General features: G+C 35.7%; 4 protein-coding genes across 4 annotated transcripts; all 4 read left to right on the top strand.

The window, feature by feature from the left end:
- The first annotated feature begins 721 nt into the window (after positions 1-721).
- Positions 722-2,061, top strand: LOC147760379 (uncharacterized). The gene is made up of 3 exons (XM_087019269.1): positions 722-994; positions 1,246-1,471; positions 1,766-2,061. Exons 1-3 carry the CDS (start codon positions 873-875, stop codon positions 1,820-1,822), a joined length of 405 nt encoding a protein of 134 aa, XP_086875395.1. The 5' UTR covers positions 722-872; the 3' UTR covers positions 1,823-2,061.
- A 192-nt stretch (positions 2,062-2,253) lies between these two features.
- LOC147760378 (uncharacterized) lies at positions 2,254-8,477 on the top strand. Its single transcript, XM_087019266.1, has 6 exons — positions 2,254-3,169; positions 3,380-3,493; positions 3,889-4,002; positions 4,350-4,463; positions 4,778-4,888; positions 6,498-8,477. Exons 1-6 carry the CDS (start codon positions 3,112-3,114, stop codon positions 6,830-6,832), a joined length of 846 nt encoding a protein of 281 aa, XP_086875392.1. The 5' UTR covers positions 2,254-3,111; the 3' UTR covers positions 6,833-8,477.
- Positions 8,478-8,560: 83 nt separating this feature from the next.
- LOC147760377 (delta-like protein 4) lies at positions 8,561-9,452 on the top strand. The gene is made up of 3 exons (XM_087018757.1): positions 8,561-8,667; positions 9,017-9,130; positions 9,331-9,452. Exons 2-3 carry the CDS (start codon positions 9,031-9,033, stop codon positions 9,450-9,452), a joined length of 222 nt encoding a protein of 73 aa, XP_086874883.1. The 5' UTR covers positions 8,561-8,667; positions 9,017-9,030.
- A 2,440-nt stretch (positions 9,453-11,892) lies between these two features.
- LOC147760376 (uncharacterized) lies at positions 11,893-14,157 on the top strand. The gene is made up of 4 exons (XM_087018756.1): positions 11,893-12,266; positions 13,145-13,218; positions 13,526-13,864; positions 14,057-14,157. Exons 2-4 carry the CDS (start codon positions 13,203-13,205, stop codon positions 14,155-14,157), a joined length of 456 nt encoding a protein of 151 aa, XP_086874882.1. The 5' UTR covers positions 11,893-12,266; positions 13,145-13,202.
- Positions 14,158-18,646: the final 4,489 nt, after the last annotated feature.

Raw genomic sequence — 18,646 nt, 5'->3', positions numbered from 1 at the left:
GTCATTTTGTAATTGTACAAGTATAAAGTATATCATTAAATATATACTATGCACTGGAATAGAATAAAGAACTGTACCGTGGAAATTGACAGAATATTTGATACTTGTTCATTTCCAGATAGGAATGGATGCTCGAACAACCAATGTGCCAGAGGCGCCACCTGTCGAAAGAACCATGATGGTTTTGACTGCAATTGTCCTCCTCGTTTTACCGGTGTGATTTTCGTAATTTTTATGTCTTTGTCATGTTTGCTGGTCATTTTACTTTGCCACGTCAGATGATTTTGGTTGGTTACAGATGCCACGCGCTTTCTTGCACTACTATAAATACGCTCATTTTCTTATACCACACCCTCACTTGACTTTGGATATGGAAGGGACGAGCAGCACCCGTGATAGACCCAACATAGAGGTTATATTTCAATATCTTCAAGAGGGCACATATCCGATAGGCACAACACCGACCCAGAAAAGAGTAATTCGAAGAACTAACAAGTCGAATTATAAAGTAAGCGTTCATTTACAGTTAATTTTCATAACAACAATTTGTTACATTCCATAACCACATCCCTCAAAATTAAACACAAGAACCACAGCTTACCATCCTCAATGCAATGGTCTCACGGGTATGTTTTATTCTTTAATAAACACATTTTATACATGTTTGTATGCCATATATTGTCAGTAATTTTAGCCCACATTTTAGTTAAGGGTTAGATTGGCCATTTTATATAATACATACTATATAATGCTATCTATACAAGTTATTAGTTTGGTGAGATGAGTACATATTCTTCTATAACATTTATGTATTGGATGAATTTTACTATTTATCCTTTTTTCCACAACTTTTTAACCAAACCCTGAAGGACATGCTGTTAAAGTACCAGGATGATCACCAATGGGACGAAGTTTTTGGGGATGTTGTCTTTGCGTATAATACGTCCATCAATGCATCGACTGGGTTTTCCCCTTTTTATCTGATGTTTTGGAGGTAAAGAGGAATTTGAACTTTTCTTCACCATAAATATTGGATTCTTTGGCTTTTTATCAAAAAAAAAAATAATAATAATAATAATAAAATAAAATAAATAAAAATATATATATTTCCACACATTTTCTTCAATGATGTAAGTGATATTTAACAATGTCGTCTTTTTATTATATGTTATATCGGATGATTATAATAAATAAAATTTAAGGAATGGGTAACTGTGCATACAATTAAATTTATTTTGTCTGTAGAGAACCTGTACTACCAACAGATGTGTGCAAAAGTGATGGAGAAGATGGTGAAGAAGTGCCAGGGCCCAGTGGCATACATATGCCGACTGTTGCAGATTGTCAAAAAGAAGTGGAAAATAGGGTGGTCACTATGAACAAGACAGTAGGAGAGGCAGTACTGAAAAACATGAGAAAGGCTCAACAAGAGCAAAAGAAGAGATATGATGCTCGCCATTCTACAGATGAGGTAATACATTTTAGTGAGTCATCATTGCATTCATTATATATATATATATATATATATATATATATATATATATATATATATATATATATATATATATATATATTACCAATAAAACTTTTCTTTCACATATTATGACCGTTATAAGTACATTGTTTGCCTGAGGTTATTTTGTATTGCTGTTGCTGCGGTGTGTACGTATGCTTATTTCTTGCTCAATTTCCATTTCTATAAATTTTTGTTGAATTATTATAAATTATGTGAAAAAGACTTATCATAATTAATTCTTTTACACAGGTGCTTACCATAGGTACAACGGTTCTAAAACGCAATCTAAGAAGTTCAGACAGATAAGGTGGAAAGCACGAAGATCCCTGGCTAGGGCTTTATTTAATAAAAGGAATATCAAAATCTGGACCGTACATCTTGCAAATAGAAGGAGGATGCACCCTTAAATGTGCAGTCAACGGCTCCAATTTGAAATTTATCAGACAAATGAATAGGTCTAATAAAATGAAAATAAATTCATTACAACTTCTTATGTGTTATTTTTCATTATTAAATTTTTTCATTCAGTTTGTGAATATTAAAGTAATAAAGGTAACGACAAATGTCATTTTAATACACACATATTATTATGAAATATATGTAACATACATTTAAGTGCGAGAAAGAGGTCAAACCGGACATATAGTCCTAATATAAATCAGGAAAAGAGGTCCCATCCGGACTGGCATTTCTTGCAATGGGTCTTGCATTCCTTGGTAACTGTTGTCCCACGGACATAGTAACATATGTCCTAGGACATCAATTCCTAGAAACGCTAGACCTAGGACTTGCATTCCCAGGACTTAGTGTCCGGTCAGACTTGCGTTACTAGGACTACCATTTCTTTCACACCGCCAAATTGTGTCAACTTGGTATTGTACTTTAATTAAGACAAAAAACACTATACTGATAAATGAGAACAAAAAAAAAAAAAAAAAAAAAAAAAAAAAAAAAAAAAAAAAAAAAAAAAAAAAACAAGTACCTGTGAAATGTTGACATTGTTACTGAATTACAAAATTAACATAGTCTTCTGTGGTGTTTGTAAGCTATTTTTTCTGCTTCTTTTTCCTCTTAAAGGTACGAGATTTCCCTGAAGTAAAATGCTATCTCCTGGTAACGAATTATTGCTCGACACGTTCCTCTACTAGTATTCGATGTCTTACTCCCTTTTTAATATAATATGTTGATTGTGAATGACTTGCCTGTCAGTTAGAACGACATCTGTCTTTACGAGCATGGACTCGTTTTTACACAAGACAGTGGCGCATGCTTTGAATAGCGATTCTTTGTCGTGTGTAAATCAAACAATGTGAGCAACATTAGAAGACAGCCGAGAAAGCTAGAAAGATAAAAACGACACTACAGGTGTAGGCACGTTACACGCTACTTTATTTTTTTAGGTTTTGATCCATTTTGAGGTCTGAATTGGGAATATAAGCTTTGTCTGATATAAAAATGATTGTTGAGAGTTCTCAAGCCAGCGGACAAAACATTTTATGCATTTTTATGCATTTTACTGAAACTTTTGTGATACAATTGCAGGAGTCGGTGAATGTTCCAGCAATCCTTGTCAGAATGGTGGGACGTGTGTTGACATGGTGAATTCTTATAGATGCTTGTGTTCTGCAGGGTACTATGGGACAAACTGTCAAGGTAGGTATTAAACGTTCTCTCTGTGTGTTTATATCAAATATCATATTGAAAAAAAGTGTGTGCGTGTTTGCCAACCCACATTGGTTTGTATTTTTCAGTATTGGTTTCAGTATTTTTGAGCAGGTGTTTCCATTGTGTTTGTTGAAAAGAACGAGAGGGTGATTTAAGCTATAGAAAGTACCATTAGCACACCTGAAACTTGTGTTACAGCTAGAGATCCCTGTCGCAGCCAGCCTTGCCAAAATGGTGCAGTCTGCAGGAATCAATCTGAGACGTATATATGCAGCTGCCCGTCTGGATATACGGGTAGAAATTGTGAAACAAGTAAGAACTTCAGCTGTGGCTGTGGTTAAACCTAATTAACAAGTAATCAATCTATTGGAAAACATTTTGTATTCTTGCGATGTTCTAGCACAAAAACGGCCATGCGTCTAGGACAGGTTCAAGTAAAAGAATAATTTAAGGATAGTTGTAAATTGGGAAAATTTTGAAAAATGGTTAAATTGTTACACGAAACGTTCATTATGATAAACTGTATTTTAGAATGTTTCAGCATGAAGTAGAGAAATCGACAAATAACTGTCAAGAAGTTATATATAATTTTCTCACGCATTCCATAACTCACACATATTAATCCCCAGTGTTATGGGTGTAACTGCATTGTTAGCAAGATATTTCTGTTATGAAATCTAATCATATTTATCCATACTTTACCAAAGTGACCAACCATTGTCTTAGCCTACCCTGTAAAAATGGTGCCTCGTGTGTAAACCTGGCAGCTTCGTTTCTATGTTCTTGTACTTCCGGTTTCCAAGGACCTAGGTGCAAAGACGGTAAGTCTTCATGCACACACATTGTTGTTTGTGGCAGTACAATTTTCACTATACCCGGTTGAACTCATCTGAAGAAAAATATGTGACATTCGATGCCACAGTTAACACAAGTTTTCATAAACGTTATTTGCACTCTGGATCACACCATTTATTCTCGTTGACTTTCTTTCAAAATCATTAAAAACTCTAATCTTGTAAATGCGTTCAACAGAAAAGGCACATTTATCAAGCAGCACATGAATGATGTAAAAACAGTTTCACAATTACATGTTTAAGGTGAAAAAAAAACTCTTAACTTAATTGAACTTTAAAATTAAGTCTTTGGTGCATATTTTGTTTCTTTTCAGATATAAATGAATGTTTGAATAACCCGTGTGTCAGTGGCGCCACCTGTCAAAACAGTTATGGCGGATTTCACTGCAGTTGTCCAGGTGGTTTTACAGGAACATACTGCCAGCTAGGTAGGATATCCGTTAAAATTATGCAGAATTTAAATTTTTAACAAAACCACGTAGAATTATCTCCTGTAAGTTAGTTAGAACATACATTACAAGTGTTTTTGTTTTGAATAAACGACCTTTTTAAATGCCATTACAGGATAACAGATTTTGCAAAGTTTTATTTTAAGATACCTGGATGGCGTGTTGCTTCTTTTACGATTGGATAATTCCTGTATCCTGACATTAATTTACCGAATATATTACCACTTTAGAAGTCGGTGAATGATGACTCTGCTCTTTTTTCAGTTGACATCTATTCATGTTTCTTATTTTAGAAATCAGTGAATGTTCCAGTCGTCCTTGTCAGAATGGTGGGACGTGTGTTGACATGGTGAATTCTTATCAATGTTTGTGTTCTGTCGGATACTACGGGATAAACTGTCAAGGTGAGAAAAAATAATAAATATAAGATGAAAAATAATATGCAAAAATGTTTCTGATTATGAACTAGATAATATGTTCTGGTACGTTCTTACAAGAACGAATTATATGTGTCAGACAGAGGCCTGGTGACAAAACAGTAAATTACAGAATAAAGCTGGGGCGTTATTTACAGAGACATAGACATAATCGATTTCATCTCACTGAATATTGCTGAAATCATATCATGTCTTACTGCTGACAATAATACTTAATGTTAACATGCTACAAAAGGTGCCACGTGCAGTAGTTGTGGTAACACCTTTTCTTGCAGCTAGCATTCTAGATATACCAACAGGGATTGTGAATCAGGTTAAAGCCGTGTCATGAAAAAATGTTGATATAATCAGTTTTGCAAGACTGTAGGTAAAATGAGAATAAGTGTCGAAGAAAATACAATAAAATGTGAGTTAATTCTAAGTGTAAACATTCTGTACAAAATTTGAAACTTCATTTCAATTATTCATTGACAGAATATGACTCTCTCTTTAAATTAAATACACGTCTCTTTTTGCTGATGACTCAAAAATGCATACATTAATTAGCTCTTTGGCTGATTGTTTGGCCCCCAGGGGGATCTTGAGAAAGTAGTAGAGTGGTGTAACCGGTGGGGAATGATATTGAATGCTAAAAAATGTATGCTGCTAAGTGACACACGGAAGGTAAATCCAACTGTATTTTATTATAACATCTCTGGACATCTCTTGACAAAGGTACACGAAGGGATTTAGGAGTTACCGTTAGCAGCGAGCTGACTTTTAATCCACATGTAAATAACATTGTTAAAAGTGCAAATCAGACATGGGCAACTATTAGGCGAATGTTTGATAGAAATAGGAACCCAAGGTTAATACAGCCTCTTTTTGATTCGTTAGTACGCTCAAAGCTTGAGTTTAATTCTGTATTTTGGGATCACATTACAAAAGAAAATTTGATAAGACTAGAAAGGGTGCAGTGATCTGCCACAAGGCATATTCTGGGTAACCTAATGAATTATAAAGATAGACTAATCGCTTTAAACTTGCTGCCTTTAGCTTATAGAAGAGAAATTTTAGACGTTACCTTTCTGTATAATTGTTTTATTGGCAGGGCTGACCTTGATCATTCGAAGTATTTGTATTTTAGAGAAAGAAGGGGATCATTTTATCATCCATAGTGCCAACTTCTGTAGAACCGAAACGTGTAGCCGGTCATATTTCAATCGTAATGTTCCCATCTGGAACGCCCTTCCCATTTGCACTCGTTCAAGGGCTGGTAGATCAATGTTTAGACGATCCGTCAGAGAGCACTATGGTGCTCTTCTGGCGGAGCGCTTTGACCCCGAGAACGTTTGCACTTGGGTGGGTCGTTGCAGATGTACACATTGTCGTTTTTAGATGTACACAGTGTCGTTTTTAGTACTAAGTAGAGTTTTTATTATTTGTATTGGGGGGTGTGCATTCATGGGTCATTGACCCTTTAGGCAAACCCTTTTGGGTACAATATTATTTTGCGTTATTTTAAAGTGATATTGAGGTATTAGTTGTACCTGTAAGTTGTTTTTCTCTTTGAACATGTTTTCATTGAACATTTCAGATTTGCTGTACCGTCCCCTGTACCGTCTTGTTGGATCAATTACCATTGGAAACTATAGTGGCAGAGTTGAAGTGTATCATAATGGAAGTTGGGGATCAGTTTGCGATGACAGCTGGGATAATACTGATGCTCAAGTATTCTGCAGGTCCTTGGGTCTTCCCTTTTCCAGAGCACTTAGCATACAGAGTGCGTATTTCGGGCAAGGTAATGGAACTATATGGTTGGACGATATTGACTGCACAGGGTGGGAACCCAACATTGCATCATGTACTCACAGAGGTTGGGGGATTCATAACTGTGGTCACGATGAAGATGCTGGAGTTATTTGTTATTGAAGATACATCTTAGAACATGCTGTTGAAAATGTGCTACCTCTTTCAGCATAGTGAACCAATACAGGGAGAGACAAAGGTTTGGCACCATATTGCTATCAAATGAATAGCACTGATCTGTTGATATTCGGTTATGTAAGATGAGTAGCTTTTGTCAGGTTTAAAAATCAGTACATTACTCTTGCATTATTCAGTTGTTTTAAGCCAAGGTTATGGTTAGAATACATGCTTTTAGTATAGTACGGTACGGCACGGCACGGTACGGTACGGTACGGTACGGCACGGCACGGCACGGCACGGTACAGTACAGTACAGTACAGTACAGTACAGTATAGTATAGTATAGAGTAATAGATTAAACAGACATGACTGTCAGTAGCACTGAAATCTATTCAGTTGTTATAAGTCAAGGTTAGAGTTAGAATACATGCTTTTTGTATAGTATAGTATAGTATAGTATAGTATAGTATAGTATAGTATAGTATAGTATAGTATAGTATAGTGGATTAAACAGACATAACTGTCAGTAGCATTGAAATCTATTCAGTTGTTATAAGTCAAGGTAAGAGTTAGAATACATGCTTTTGGTATAGTATAGTATAGAATAGTATAGTATAGTATAGTATAGTATAGTATAGTATAGTATAGTATATTAAACAGACATATCCGTCAGTAGCATTGAAATTTATGAAATGGAGTGCTATAAATAACATTTGACATTTAATTATTTTTATTATTATTAATCTTAATGAAGTTTCTTTCTATTTAAATATATTTTCAGTAACTTCGATTTTGCTAAAAATATACTTCAGTTATTAAGGGAATTTGCTGTACAGAAGCCTATTTCGGATAAGGTGGTGGAACCATACGGCTGTCAACTGCACGTGATCAGAACCCAATATTGAGTCTTAACCCTCAAGTGACCGAGTGGGGTCATTTACGACCCCAGCCATATGATTTAATGTGCCATCTCTTTATTTTTTATTCCAACTTTCTTTCCTTGCATGAGTTTGTCAGTCTACTAATCCTACACACTTTCACAGTTTTTTTGTAGGGATCAACCAATTAGTGTGGCGCATACAGCACAAACTCTTGTGGGGTCATTAATGACCCCAAAGAGAAGCATTGGTTGTTAAATATTAGTTTTTAAATTTAATTCAAATGTTTTGCCCATGCAACACTGACAGGAAAATGCCACATGCATGTACTTCATGCAACCAGCCAGTGTGCCCATAACATAGGCACAAATAAGTGGTTTGTAAAGATTGTGCTTGAAGTGTACCTAATAGTGCATCGCTGAATCTAATTTCAGTAGCTTTGTAGGAACTTGTTCTCATAACTGGGTCTCTCATTTTGACTGTTACAATTTTCGGGTATTTCGGAAATCAAAAGAATTCTGTCGATATCATTTTATACATATATTAACAAAGTGTTTGTGTGGATTTTGTTATATACACAGATGTGGTAGTAACATACCTGTAGGTTGATTGAATGTGTTCTGAGTAGTATGACTTCCTTACCGGCATTAGGGTATCCCCTACTCAGCAAATCAGCTAATTATTCTTATTGAAGTCAGCAGGATGCTATCTCAACATTAGTCAAAATATTTTTACTCAAAGCAATTTTGTAATGTATTTTTTTCATTTAGTGTGGCAAATAAAAAGAGAAATGTTTCTGCAAGTGGAAATTGACAAGGACTGTCTAAATACCGGTGTAATGTTGTTCTTACCAATCACTGCATAAGCAACCCTTGCAAAAATGGTGCCAAGTGTGAGAACTCGGTGGCCTCGTTCCGATGTTCTTGCTCTTCCGGTTACCAAGGGACATGGTGTGACAACGGTAGGTACCAAACCATAAGTTTGTGTAATTTGAATGACCTGGTAGACCAATGAAAGTTTTTCATTACTTTGGGTCCATCACAAGTTAATATAAGACTGATTTAATTAGCTCTCATACACATTAAAATATTATGTTCCCATTTTGAACGCATCAAGCAATTTTTTTATTATCAAATTACATGTTTTGTAATGGTTCTTTCTTTTCTATAACTTTGTAACGCAATCTGTTTGTGCAGAATATAGTGAATATTATATATTTGCTATAATAACGACTGGGATAAGTTCAAAGAACTGCAATAAGAAAATCAATGGAAAAAGAAAGGTACAAATATATTTTGTTTCTTTTGTAGACGTCAACGAATGCATGAACAACCCATGTGCCAGGGGCGCCACCTGTAGAAATAATCATGGCAGTTTTGACTGCGATTGCCTTCCTGGTTTTACTGGCAAATTATGTCAGCTTGGTATGTTACTTTAGCCAGTAAAAGGGTGGTATACAGGTCATTGCAAAGAAAACTTAAATACCAAGTGAATTTTTTAATTTTCGAAATCTCTAACATTAAATTCTAAAATTAACAGTCAGTACACATTTTCTGCGGTATTTATAAGATGTTTTGCTTTTAAAATGAAATAATGTTTTATTAATATACTCTTTTTTTTTTAGAAATCAGTGAATGTTCCAGCCATCCTTGTCAGAATGGTGAGACGTGTGTTGACATGGTGAATTTTTATCAATGTTTGTGTTCTGCCGGGTACTACGGGACAAACTGCCAAGGTGAAACTTGAAAATATATGAGCAAATATGTTTGGATTATGATAAATATAATTTGTACATGAAATCCATATATAAAGAAAATGTATTATATGAATTGCCTGCGTAGTTAAACTCAATAAAAAGAAAACTAACAAGAACATGCTTAGAAAATTCGCCATATTTGCTACAGAAGCAGATCACTGTCGCAGCACACCCTGTCAGAATGGCGCCATTTGTAGGAATGAAACTTTATCGTATTCCTGCAGCTGTCCTTACAGATATACAGGCAGGAATTGTGAATCAGGTAAAAAGCTTAAAATAGACGAACATAGAAATAATTTGATATAGCTCGCTAGACTGTAGCTGGAAAGAGATAAAATTCTGAAGGAATAATGTGTAAAATACAACATGATAAAACAATATAATTCAGACATATCATGACAGAATATAACTTACACAAAAGAAAGAAAGAAAGAAAAAAGATAAAGCAATATGAATGGATCATAAATGAAACACTCTGTCTTTATCTTTTGTTTTAACATTCCAGCTTTTGTGTCCAGTCACCCGTACCGTCTTACTGGAATAAATATCAATGGCAAATACGGTGGTAGGGTAGAAGTGTACCATAATGGAGGCTGGGGAACAGTTGCGATGACAACTGGGATAACACTGATGCCAGAGTTTTCTGCAAGTCCTTAAGTCTTCCATATTCCAACGCACTTGCTGTAGAGAGTGCATATTTTGGACAAGGCAAAGGAACCATATGGTTGGACGATGTCGGATGCACAGGCTCAGAATCCAATATTGGGTCATGTGGTCACAATGGTTGGGCAGTTGAAAACTGTAATCACGCTGAAGATGCTGGCGTTCTTTATTTTTGGCTGTGCATCTTAGAACTTAGTAAACCTCCTACGGGAAGACAAAAGTGCCATATGAACACCCTATTATTTAACAAGTGTTGATTTTTTAAATTCTGTAATTTGTTGATATTTTGTCATGCCAACAAAATAAAATTCAACACAGATTTACAGACCAGCGCTTTACCTTACAATGTTATATCAGTGTCGATAGGTTATAATGGCCACCATATCCTTCGTACATTGACTCAAGAATGTATAGTAGGCTATATTGGTATGGTAGGCTATATTGGTCCAGCCATGAAAGACACTCTTGATTAGAGAGTAAATGATCTGATTCATCTAGTAGTGTGATTTCACATAAGAGGAGGAAAGATTATGTTGTAAATGCAAAGAAAATAACCGAACGGTCAGACGTTGTGATCGGTGCCATTAATCTTCAACAAGGAAATTAATTTCAGTAACCCACTGAGCTGGTTAAATGGAGAGATAAGAAATCACAGATCTTTTTCACGGTTCAGTGGCGGGTTCTCAACTCTCTCCCCGGTGACTTCGGTGCCCCCCTTTACCAGTTACATGACCAGCACATTGGTTTTTTAATTCTTCTTTTTTAAGGCGTCTCACCGGGGCTCCTCCAAATATACTTTAGTAAACCTGTTATTGTCTGGAATGAGAAATAATATTCAATCACAGATTTTTAAGACAGTTTGAAAACCGCACTTATAGTTTTTGCGGTACATGTTTTCAACTTCGTATTTTGTAATAAGTTTAGAGTAGAATGCATCCTTTTAGTATAGCATACGGTTATATCTTAAGCACTGCACATAACTTAATTGCATTGAAATATTTGTAGTGAAAAGCTATTTATTGTGTATTAATTATTATGATTATTATTAACTTTATTCCAATTCTCTTTGGAAAATTGCTTGAATGAAATGTGAATAGCACGAGATCGTTCATTAAAATGTATTTTCAGTTACTGTCTTCCAAGATAATGTAAACTGTACATATATGTATTTGGTTAAGGGGAAACTGTTAAAAAATTAGGAAAATACTATTTACCTACATCTACATATAATCTACTGTAATATGAGTGTTTTTTTAAGTACTAAACCGACGCTGATGTTGTTTCCATTATGTTGGACTGAAGCATCGCATTTCAAAATTGTTTTCTATGGTTCTTGACTCATCAACCAATAAAGGTGACAAGCGACCCTGTATCAGTATGTATATGATGTAACAGCAGTGACACAGTGATAAATGGATAGTTCAGGTACACGGTATCCAAAGGACAGCGCTCTCCAGTGTTGATGAAATTCGGGCCCTGCTGAAAATTTAGATAATACATTTTAAGTGTTAGGTGCGAAGTGGGGCCATCCCAAGCAGAAGTGAACAGTTTAATCCCGCCACACGTCCTCACATGTATTGTTTTAGTTGTATACTGCTAAAGGCGCCTCACTACCGCAACCTAATGATAATTTTTTTATCTCTACCAAAGATGCTATGTTGTGTAAACATTATGACCTCTATCCGTGAAGCTACTCTAACTAGAACTTTATTGCAACCGTCAAGTAACTATGGAGGTTTTAACTTAGGAATATGGGGATTTAGTATCTGGATCGTATTTTATGAGCATATTTGGGACGAAAAAGTAAAGCTATGAAGTACCTCAGTGCATATTTTATTTGTGGGGTGTACTTTGTCTTTACAATTGGAATAAAAATATCAGGACCTACCTTCAAAGTCGACAATTTAGAAGTACTACCTCGTCCCTATGAATGGAGCTCAAATAAATAAAAAAGCAACCACTTTTAGAGGCAAACATTTTGCAGCGACGTATTTGTCCTGTCACGTGTTGAACTCGTTTGTGAACCAGGAAGCAATATTGATTAGTTTTAGCGTGGGAGCGAAGGCGTTGTTGTCAACAAACGTGCGCAGTGTCACATTAGTAAAAAGGCTGCTTGAAAACACCACTATGCAAACACACTGGTAAGTACAATAATTATGTATTCTAGGTTTGGAAATTTTACGTTTATACTTCTAAACATAAGTCATCTCATCTCACAGTTGTCGCACTGCGTTGCAAAGTTAAAATGTTGAAATGAATTAAATGTTAGTGAGTGTAGATACAATGGTTGTGCTTATCATAGTGACCTTGGCGATAATGTCTTTTCCTTATTAAACATTTAAGAATCAGAAACATTATGATCTTTTGGTTACGAGTCTTGTTTACTTATCAATAAGTACATGTCTATTTCCATCAAATGATGATAATGTGATATAAATGGCAAAATATACAGTGGCAAAGTGTACAATAAGTACCTCCACAGTTTTAAGTTTGCGGTAGGTTCTGTTTGCAGTTGTATTATTGCAACTTTACAACGGAAATATTTAGCTAAATAACGACCTAAAACTGAACATGATAAGAGCTGAAAATGTTTAACACAAACAACCATTTTTCAAAATATCCTTTGGTCTAGTGTAAGTGAAAAAATCGATAGGAAAGTTTACATTACAGTTAGGTCTCGTTGCTAATGTACAGGGATTATAGATAACACATATTTACCAACATGTCAGCTATAGAAAACGCGGTGGGTGGCAAATCGTAATATTTCATGCTTCTTTATCTTAAGCCCCTGTAACACCGGGCTTGATGTCGCTCAGATAATACATTTTGAGCACTCTCACTACTGCAAGCTCACCGCCTTTTGTAATCAAAGGAAAAAAAAAACGTTATTTAAGCACCATGCAACCACGGCGCATTTTACAACCAAATTTTTGTAATCCACTGAAACGTGTTGAGGAACCAATATATTGTGAAATGCGACGTAATTGCAAAATACACCTTTATATTCTTTCTTTGCCAGATGTGGCAGTACAGCATTTTATCATTCCACAGCTCTTGAATTTTGGAAGAAAGTAAACATGGCAGACAAAAGAGGTATGCATCCAGGGATTTAGGTTTAATTTACTCAATTTGAATAAGTTAGAGTTTATTTCATAAATTTGTTTTAAATTCAAGCTATAAAATATGTAAAGGGAGAGTACTTGCTGAATGTTTGCTCAGCGTAAATATATTGGTTTCTCACCTTTACTTATTTATTTGGATATGACCATGATATTCAGGTGATCTGAGAATACCACTTTCCATAAAATATATTTCATCTTTTTAAAACATTTAAATTCAATACAAATAGAATACTGAAGTTGTCGATTCCATGATGAAATCAAGCAAAAACTACTTTTAGGTATCAAGTTATTCACTACTCCCCAAAACCAAAGTGCCGCATATGTGAATGCAACATATGAAACGTCGTCGGATGCTGATCATGCTTTAGTGGAGGAATCAAATGTTTATGAGAGTTTAAGGATTCCTCATCCAACCGCAAATGCCAATGATCCCAAACTAAGGTTTGCACAGCTACCAAAGACAAACGTGAATAGACGGCTACAAATAGCATTGGTGTTGGCGGGAATCATATGCGCTGCCTTGGTTGCTGTTGTTGTATGGTCGCTAGCCTTCACCCCAAAAGAAAATAGTGATCAACTCAACAATAATTTGGTTTCAACAAACAATGAGTCAAATGGTAAGTACGCGAAGGAAGACGCTTGGTTTTATATTGGATCTCTAGATAAATATGGTGAAAATATTCAAAATTTGCCATTCCATAAAAGTGAAAATCCAACTTTAAAAATAATAAAAAACGAGATATCAGCCCGAAATGTAGGCATGACGAAATCTAATGGAGTGTGGCCACAGAGATGCCTATTTATTACAGTGACCATCCAGTGCCTAAGCAAACCTTTGAAGAAATGCTATAATAACGGCTGGAATAAGTACAAAGAAATGCAATTGGAAAATAGACAGAAAATAAGTTAAAGATACAAATATTTTTCTTTGGCAGACATCAATGAATGCATGAACAACCCGTGTGCCAGGGGCGCCACCTGTAGAAATAATCATGGCAGTTTTGACTGCGATTGCCTTCCTGGTTTTACTGGCAAATTATGTCAGCTTGGTATGATAATAAATTTAGCTAATAGTAAAAAAATAGTGTATTGATCAGTGCAAATATGAAGTTTAATTTTGAATTTTTAAAATATCTAACTTTCATTTCTGAATCAAACAAAGTCAGTGCAAAGTATTCCGTGGTATTTATAATTTGTTTTGTTTTTGTTTTTTTACGATAAAATAAATTTGGCCCTTTTACAAGTGAAGATTTTATCACGTTTTATCAATATTTACTTTTTAAGAAATAAGTGAATGTTCAAGTCGTCCTTGTCAGAATGGTGGGACGTGTGTTGACATGGTGAATTCTTATCGGTGTTTGTGTTCTGCCGGGTACCAAGGGACAAACTGCCAAGGTAGGTATTCAACGTTCTCCCTGCGCTTCTTTTTTGAAATACCAAATTGAGCAAATCAATGTGTGTTTATATGTTCGTGCGTGTTTTCTGTTTTCGAGCTTATTTGCGTGTGTGTGTCTGCCTCTTTTGGGAAAGACGAGTGTTATGTTAATTATATCAGGTATCAACAGCCGTTTAAATTACGTTACAGAGAGAGATCCCTGTCGCAGCAGCCCGTGTCAAAATGGTGCTACCTGCAGGAATCAAAATGATACGTATTCTTGCACTTGTCCGTTTGGATATACCGGCAAAATATGTGAAACAAGTAAGAACAGCCGTGACTGTCACTAAGTCAGTTAAAAACTTTTTAAACATTTTATATTTTTGCAGATGTCTCACATAAAAAATCTGTTATTCTTCTAAAGATTTGACATTTAATATGGACTATTTTTTCCAAATCATTTTCATCATTTTTCCCTATTTTGCTGACTGATAGATGGAAATAAGAATTAAAATCGTTTTAATAACGTCTTTATAATCTCTTTGATGTCATTATGACATCAGTTCATTAATGTAATTCGCCAGAGAAGCAAACAAAAACACATTGCCTATTCTATGTCATACGACAACCATTAAAAGAGATATTTTGGATCTCCATATTTTCTAAATTATTGTCTGTAAAAGAGTTACATGCTCCACAAAGGACCCTCATGTAAGTGTCTAGTCACAGTAACGGTTGCTGTTACGCCTGACATATTCTGGTTGCTGCAAGCGCTCTCAAATGTCAAGGCATTCCTTGGATTAGGTTTTTAAGAGTTCAACCTGGAATAACATTCCAGGCATCAGTCAAAATCTGTCCAATTTGGTCCAGTTTTGTTACAGGACATGTAGGATATTGATGTGGCGAGTAATGGCCTACCCACACATTGTCTATGTAGTTCAAATATGGCGATTTTGATGACCAAGGTAGCTGTTCATTCCCTTGGTTCTGTAAGTAATTTGCTATTAAAAGTGCTCTGTATGAACTGGCATTTTCACTGTGCAACCTAAAATTGTTCCTAAGGTGCCCCCTATCAAATGATAGTCAAGTGGTTCCCAGATTATTCCTTTATTTGATCTGGTTCAGGTTTCCGTCGATGACTACCATTGGTGTTTTGGTACTCCGCTCCAAATACTGACGCTGTTAATGACCTTAGTCACTTTAGACGCAGCACACGCTTCGTCGTTGGCCTCTTCTGGATGTCTGTAAACTCTGTTTTGACTATAGTTGAGCGGTACAGGTGAAATCTGACCTTAATAAAGAAAGCCACGAGGTTTCAGTGTTCAACCCAGAAACGGTCAAGGTCTCCAATTCATCAGAGAAACATACAACGATGTTTTGCTGTTTACAGTGGGTTCCTTGGTGGTCGTCTGGTATTCTAACCTGCTAAAACCAGTTTGGTGTTCGCTAAGGGCCTTGAAAATGCGTTTTGGTGGCAGTTTTCCCCTCATTCTGAACGGACTGGATGTTTTATTTTTCTGTTTACTTGCAACAGCATATCCCAAAAGACAGTGGGTCCTGTGCCCTTTAGGTAAGATTTCAATACATTGGGTGTGGCCTCTGTGTAGGTACATCAGTCAGGGCATTACTCTATAAAACTGTGCAGACCGCTTCATTCGGCGCAATTATCTGTCCGGCAATGCCTGTTTTTTTCACGCCATTCTGGGACAGATTAGCAAATTTGTAAAGCACTACATAGCTCATTTTACACACTGCAATACCGACCACTTGCATGCAAAATTTCAAATTCTTCTATGCAGTAGTTGCCGACATACAGTGTATGGAAACTTTTTTCTCAGAACCATGCTTTGCCAAAGCCAAGCTTTGACCTCCCCAAAGGAGCACTACCCAATTAAATCACTGCATATTACATAATGCAGCAGCGCAACAAACCTGGTATTCAGTTAATTGGTAGCGACACACCTGACTACACACTTCTCCATTCACATATCTTATACAGATCGGAGTGTTTTTGAAAAAAGAACGCATTTTTACCTAGGCATACCTTCGAAACTGAAATATTCCATATTAAATGTCAAGTATGTATAATCGAGAATAATAAAAATTTAAAGAAAGTCAATTCCGTGGCAAATCTTTTACCCCATTTCATGGCTGTTGGACGAGGAGGTACTTGTAAGTCTGAAGAAGTTTAATGGGGTGTGAACACATGTATTCATTCTAGTGACCAACCATTGCCTAGGTAAACCTTGCAGAAATGGTGCCCATTGTGAGATCACTGTAGAGTCGTTCCAATGTTCTTGTTCTTCCGGTTTCCAAGGCACATTGTGTGAAAACGGTAGATAGTAAACTATAAGTCTTTGTAATATGTGAGACTAATGAAAAGTTTTTCATTACTTTTTGTATAAAGCCTATATAAAACTGCATGGATACTCTCTCGCGCTTTAAGTTGATATGATTATTTTTTGAACGCATCGAACTCTTTCATACTATCAAAATATTTGTATAATTTTTTTCTTTTGATTACCTTTGTTTGCAAAATGATTATCCAGGGCATAATAATTATTACACATTTGAAAAAGTTTAAAGTAAAAAGTAAAATTATCAGTTAAAGGTACAAATATATTTTGTTTCTTTTGCAGACATCAATGAATGCATGAACAACCCATGTGCTAGGGGCGCCACCTGTATAAATAATCATGGCGGGTTTGACTGCCATTGCCTTCCTGGTTTCACTGGCAAATTGTGTCAACTTGGTATTTGACTTTAATAGCTTATATAAATAGAGTATACTGATCAATGGAAGGAAAACATATGGAGTGAAATTTTTAACTTGTCAACTTAACAAAGTCAGTACACCGTTTTCTGTGTTATTTATAAGCTGTTTTGGTTTTACGATTAAAATAAATTACCCTTTTTACCAGCTTCCGTTATTGTAATTCATATTAACTTTTTAGAAATCAGTGAATGCTCCAGTCGTCCTTGTCAGAATGGTGGGACGTGTGTTGACCTGGTGAATTCCTATCGATGTTTGTGTTCTGCCAGGTACTATGGTACAAACTGCCAAGGTAGGTATCCAACGTTCTCCCTGCGTTTTTTTTAAATAACACATTGAGAAAATCACTGTGTATGAGTTAATGTGATTGCGAGCGTTTTCTAGGATTTATGTTTTTGCGAGCATATATGCGTGTTTGTCTGCCTTTTTTTTTTGGAAAGACCAGATAGTCGGTGATGTTAATTATACCAGGTATCAAATATCTGCCGGGTACTACGGGAAAAACTGCCAAGGTAAGCATTTAAAGTTATCTCTGTGTCTTTATATCAAATGGCATATTGGACAAACTTTCTGTGTTTGTCTGTGTCATTATTTCCACGCTATTTTAATAGAACAGTGATTGCTCATGTGGAGAAAGCGCGCTTTTTGAAATAAGCAAAAAGGCGATAGAAACAAAATAAAAAGTTTATAACCTGGCAAACATAAGATGTCTCTTAGTTATTTATAAATTCTCCAATTATTATAAATATAAAGCAGTGCTTAATAAAAACCCTTTCTGTTTGCCTGTTAATTACCTCAAATTGATATTTTGTAGAAGACAGTCTCAGACACGAATGACGTTTTACCTATAGCAGGCTTGTTAAGAACCAAAAAATAGCCAAACGCTGCATTTTGTAGTGTTTACTTGGCATGAATGTTCCTTGGGCAAAAAACAAATTTTTTGTCCGTAGAGACACGCTCTATCAATGCATAAATAAGCACAAATTATGCAAATTAGTTAACAAAATAGACAATATTTCATATTTCTATCAGTTTTCAGCCTAAAAACATGTAAAGATTACCAAACCTGACTAAATTAGGGACAAGGAACCCATTTTTGATATTATGGAAGCAATTGGCGGCCATTATACGCCTCAAATCCAAGATGGCCGCCATCCGCCATTTAAAAGTGGACATAATTTTGCTATTGTAACGCGAGGGGTCGGGCCCGAGCGACCGCGACACCCATGCGCGGCGTGGGAACTTGGGTGT

This window comes from Lingula anatina, chromosome 8 (assembly GCF_051362555.1).
Source record: "Lingula anatina isolate TDL-2025a chromosome 8, LinAna3.0, whole genome shotgun sequence".
Taxonomy (NCBI): Eukaryota; Metazoa; Brachiopoda; class Lingulata; order Lingulida; family Lingulidae; genus Lingula; species Lingula anatina.
The sequence above is the reverse complement of the archived record's forward strand: the minus strand, read 5'-3'. Positions and strand labels throughout refer to the sequence as shown.

Bases quoted from the DNA above. Each gene is read 5' to 3' on its own strand.
- LOC147760377 (XM_087018757.1), top strand. From the start codon at position 9,031: ATGAACAACCCATGTGCCAGGGGCGCCACCTGTAGAAATAATCATGGC. The intron at 9,131-9,330 runs GTATGTTACTTT...TTTTTTTTTTAG, and splicing joins TGGCAAATTATGTCAGCTTG to AAATCAGTGAATGTTCCAGC.
- LOC147760379 (XM_087019269.1), top strand. From the start codon at position 873: ATGCTGTTAAAGTACCAGGATGATCACCAATGGGACGAAGTTTTTGGG. The intron at 995-1,245 runs GTAAAGAGGAAT...TTTTGTCTGTAG, and splicing joins TTTTATCTGATGTTTTGGAG to AGAACCTGTACTACCAACAG. The intron at 1,472-1,765 runs GTAATACATTTT...TCTTTTACACAG, and splicing joins CTCGCCATTCTACAGATGAG to GTGCTTACCATAGGTACAAC.
- LOC147760376 (XM_087018756.1), top strand. The intron at 13,865-14,056 runs GTAAGTACGCGA...TATTTATTACAG, and splicing joins AACAAACAATGAGTCAAATG to TGACCATCCAGTGCCTAAGC.
- LOC147760378 (XM_087019266.1), top strand. From the start codon at position 3,112: ATGGTGAATTCTTATAGATGCTTGTGTTCTGCAGGGTACTATGGGACA. The intron at 3,170-3,379 runs GTAGGTATTAAA...CTTGTGTTACAG, and splicing joins CTATGGGACAAACTGTCAAG to CTAGAGATCCCTGTCGCAGC. The intron at 4,003-4,349 runs GTAAGTCTTCAT...GTTTCTTTTCAG, and splicing joins AGGACCTAGGTGCAAAGACG to ATATAAATGAATGTTTGAAT.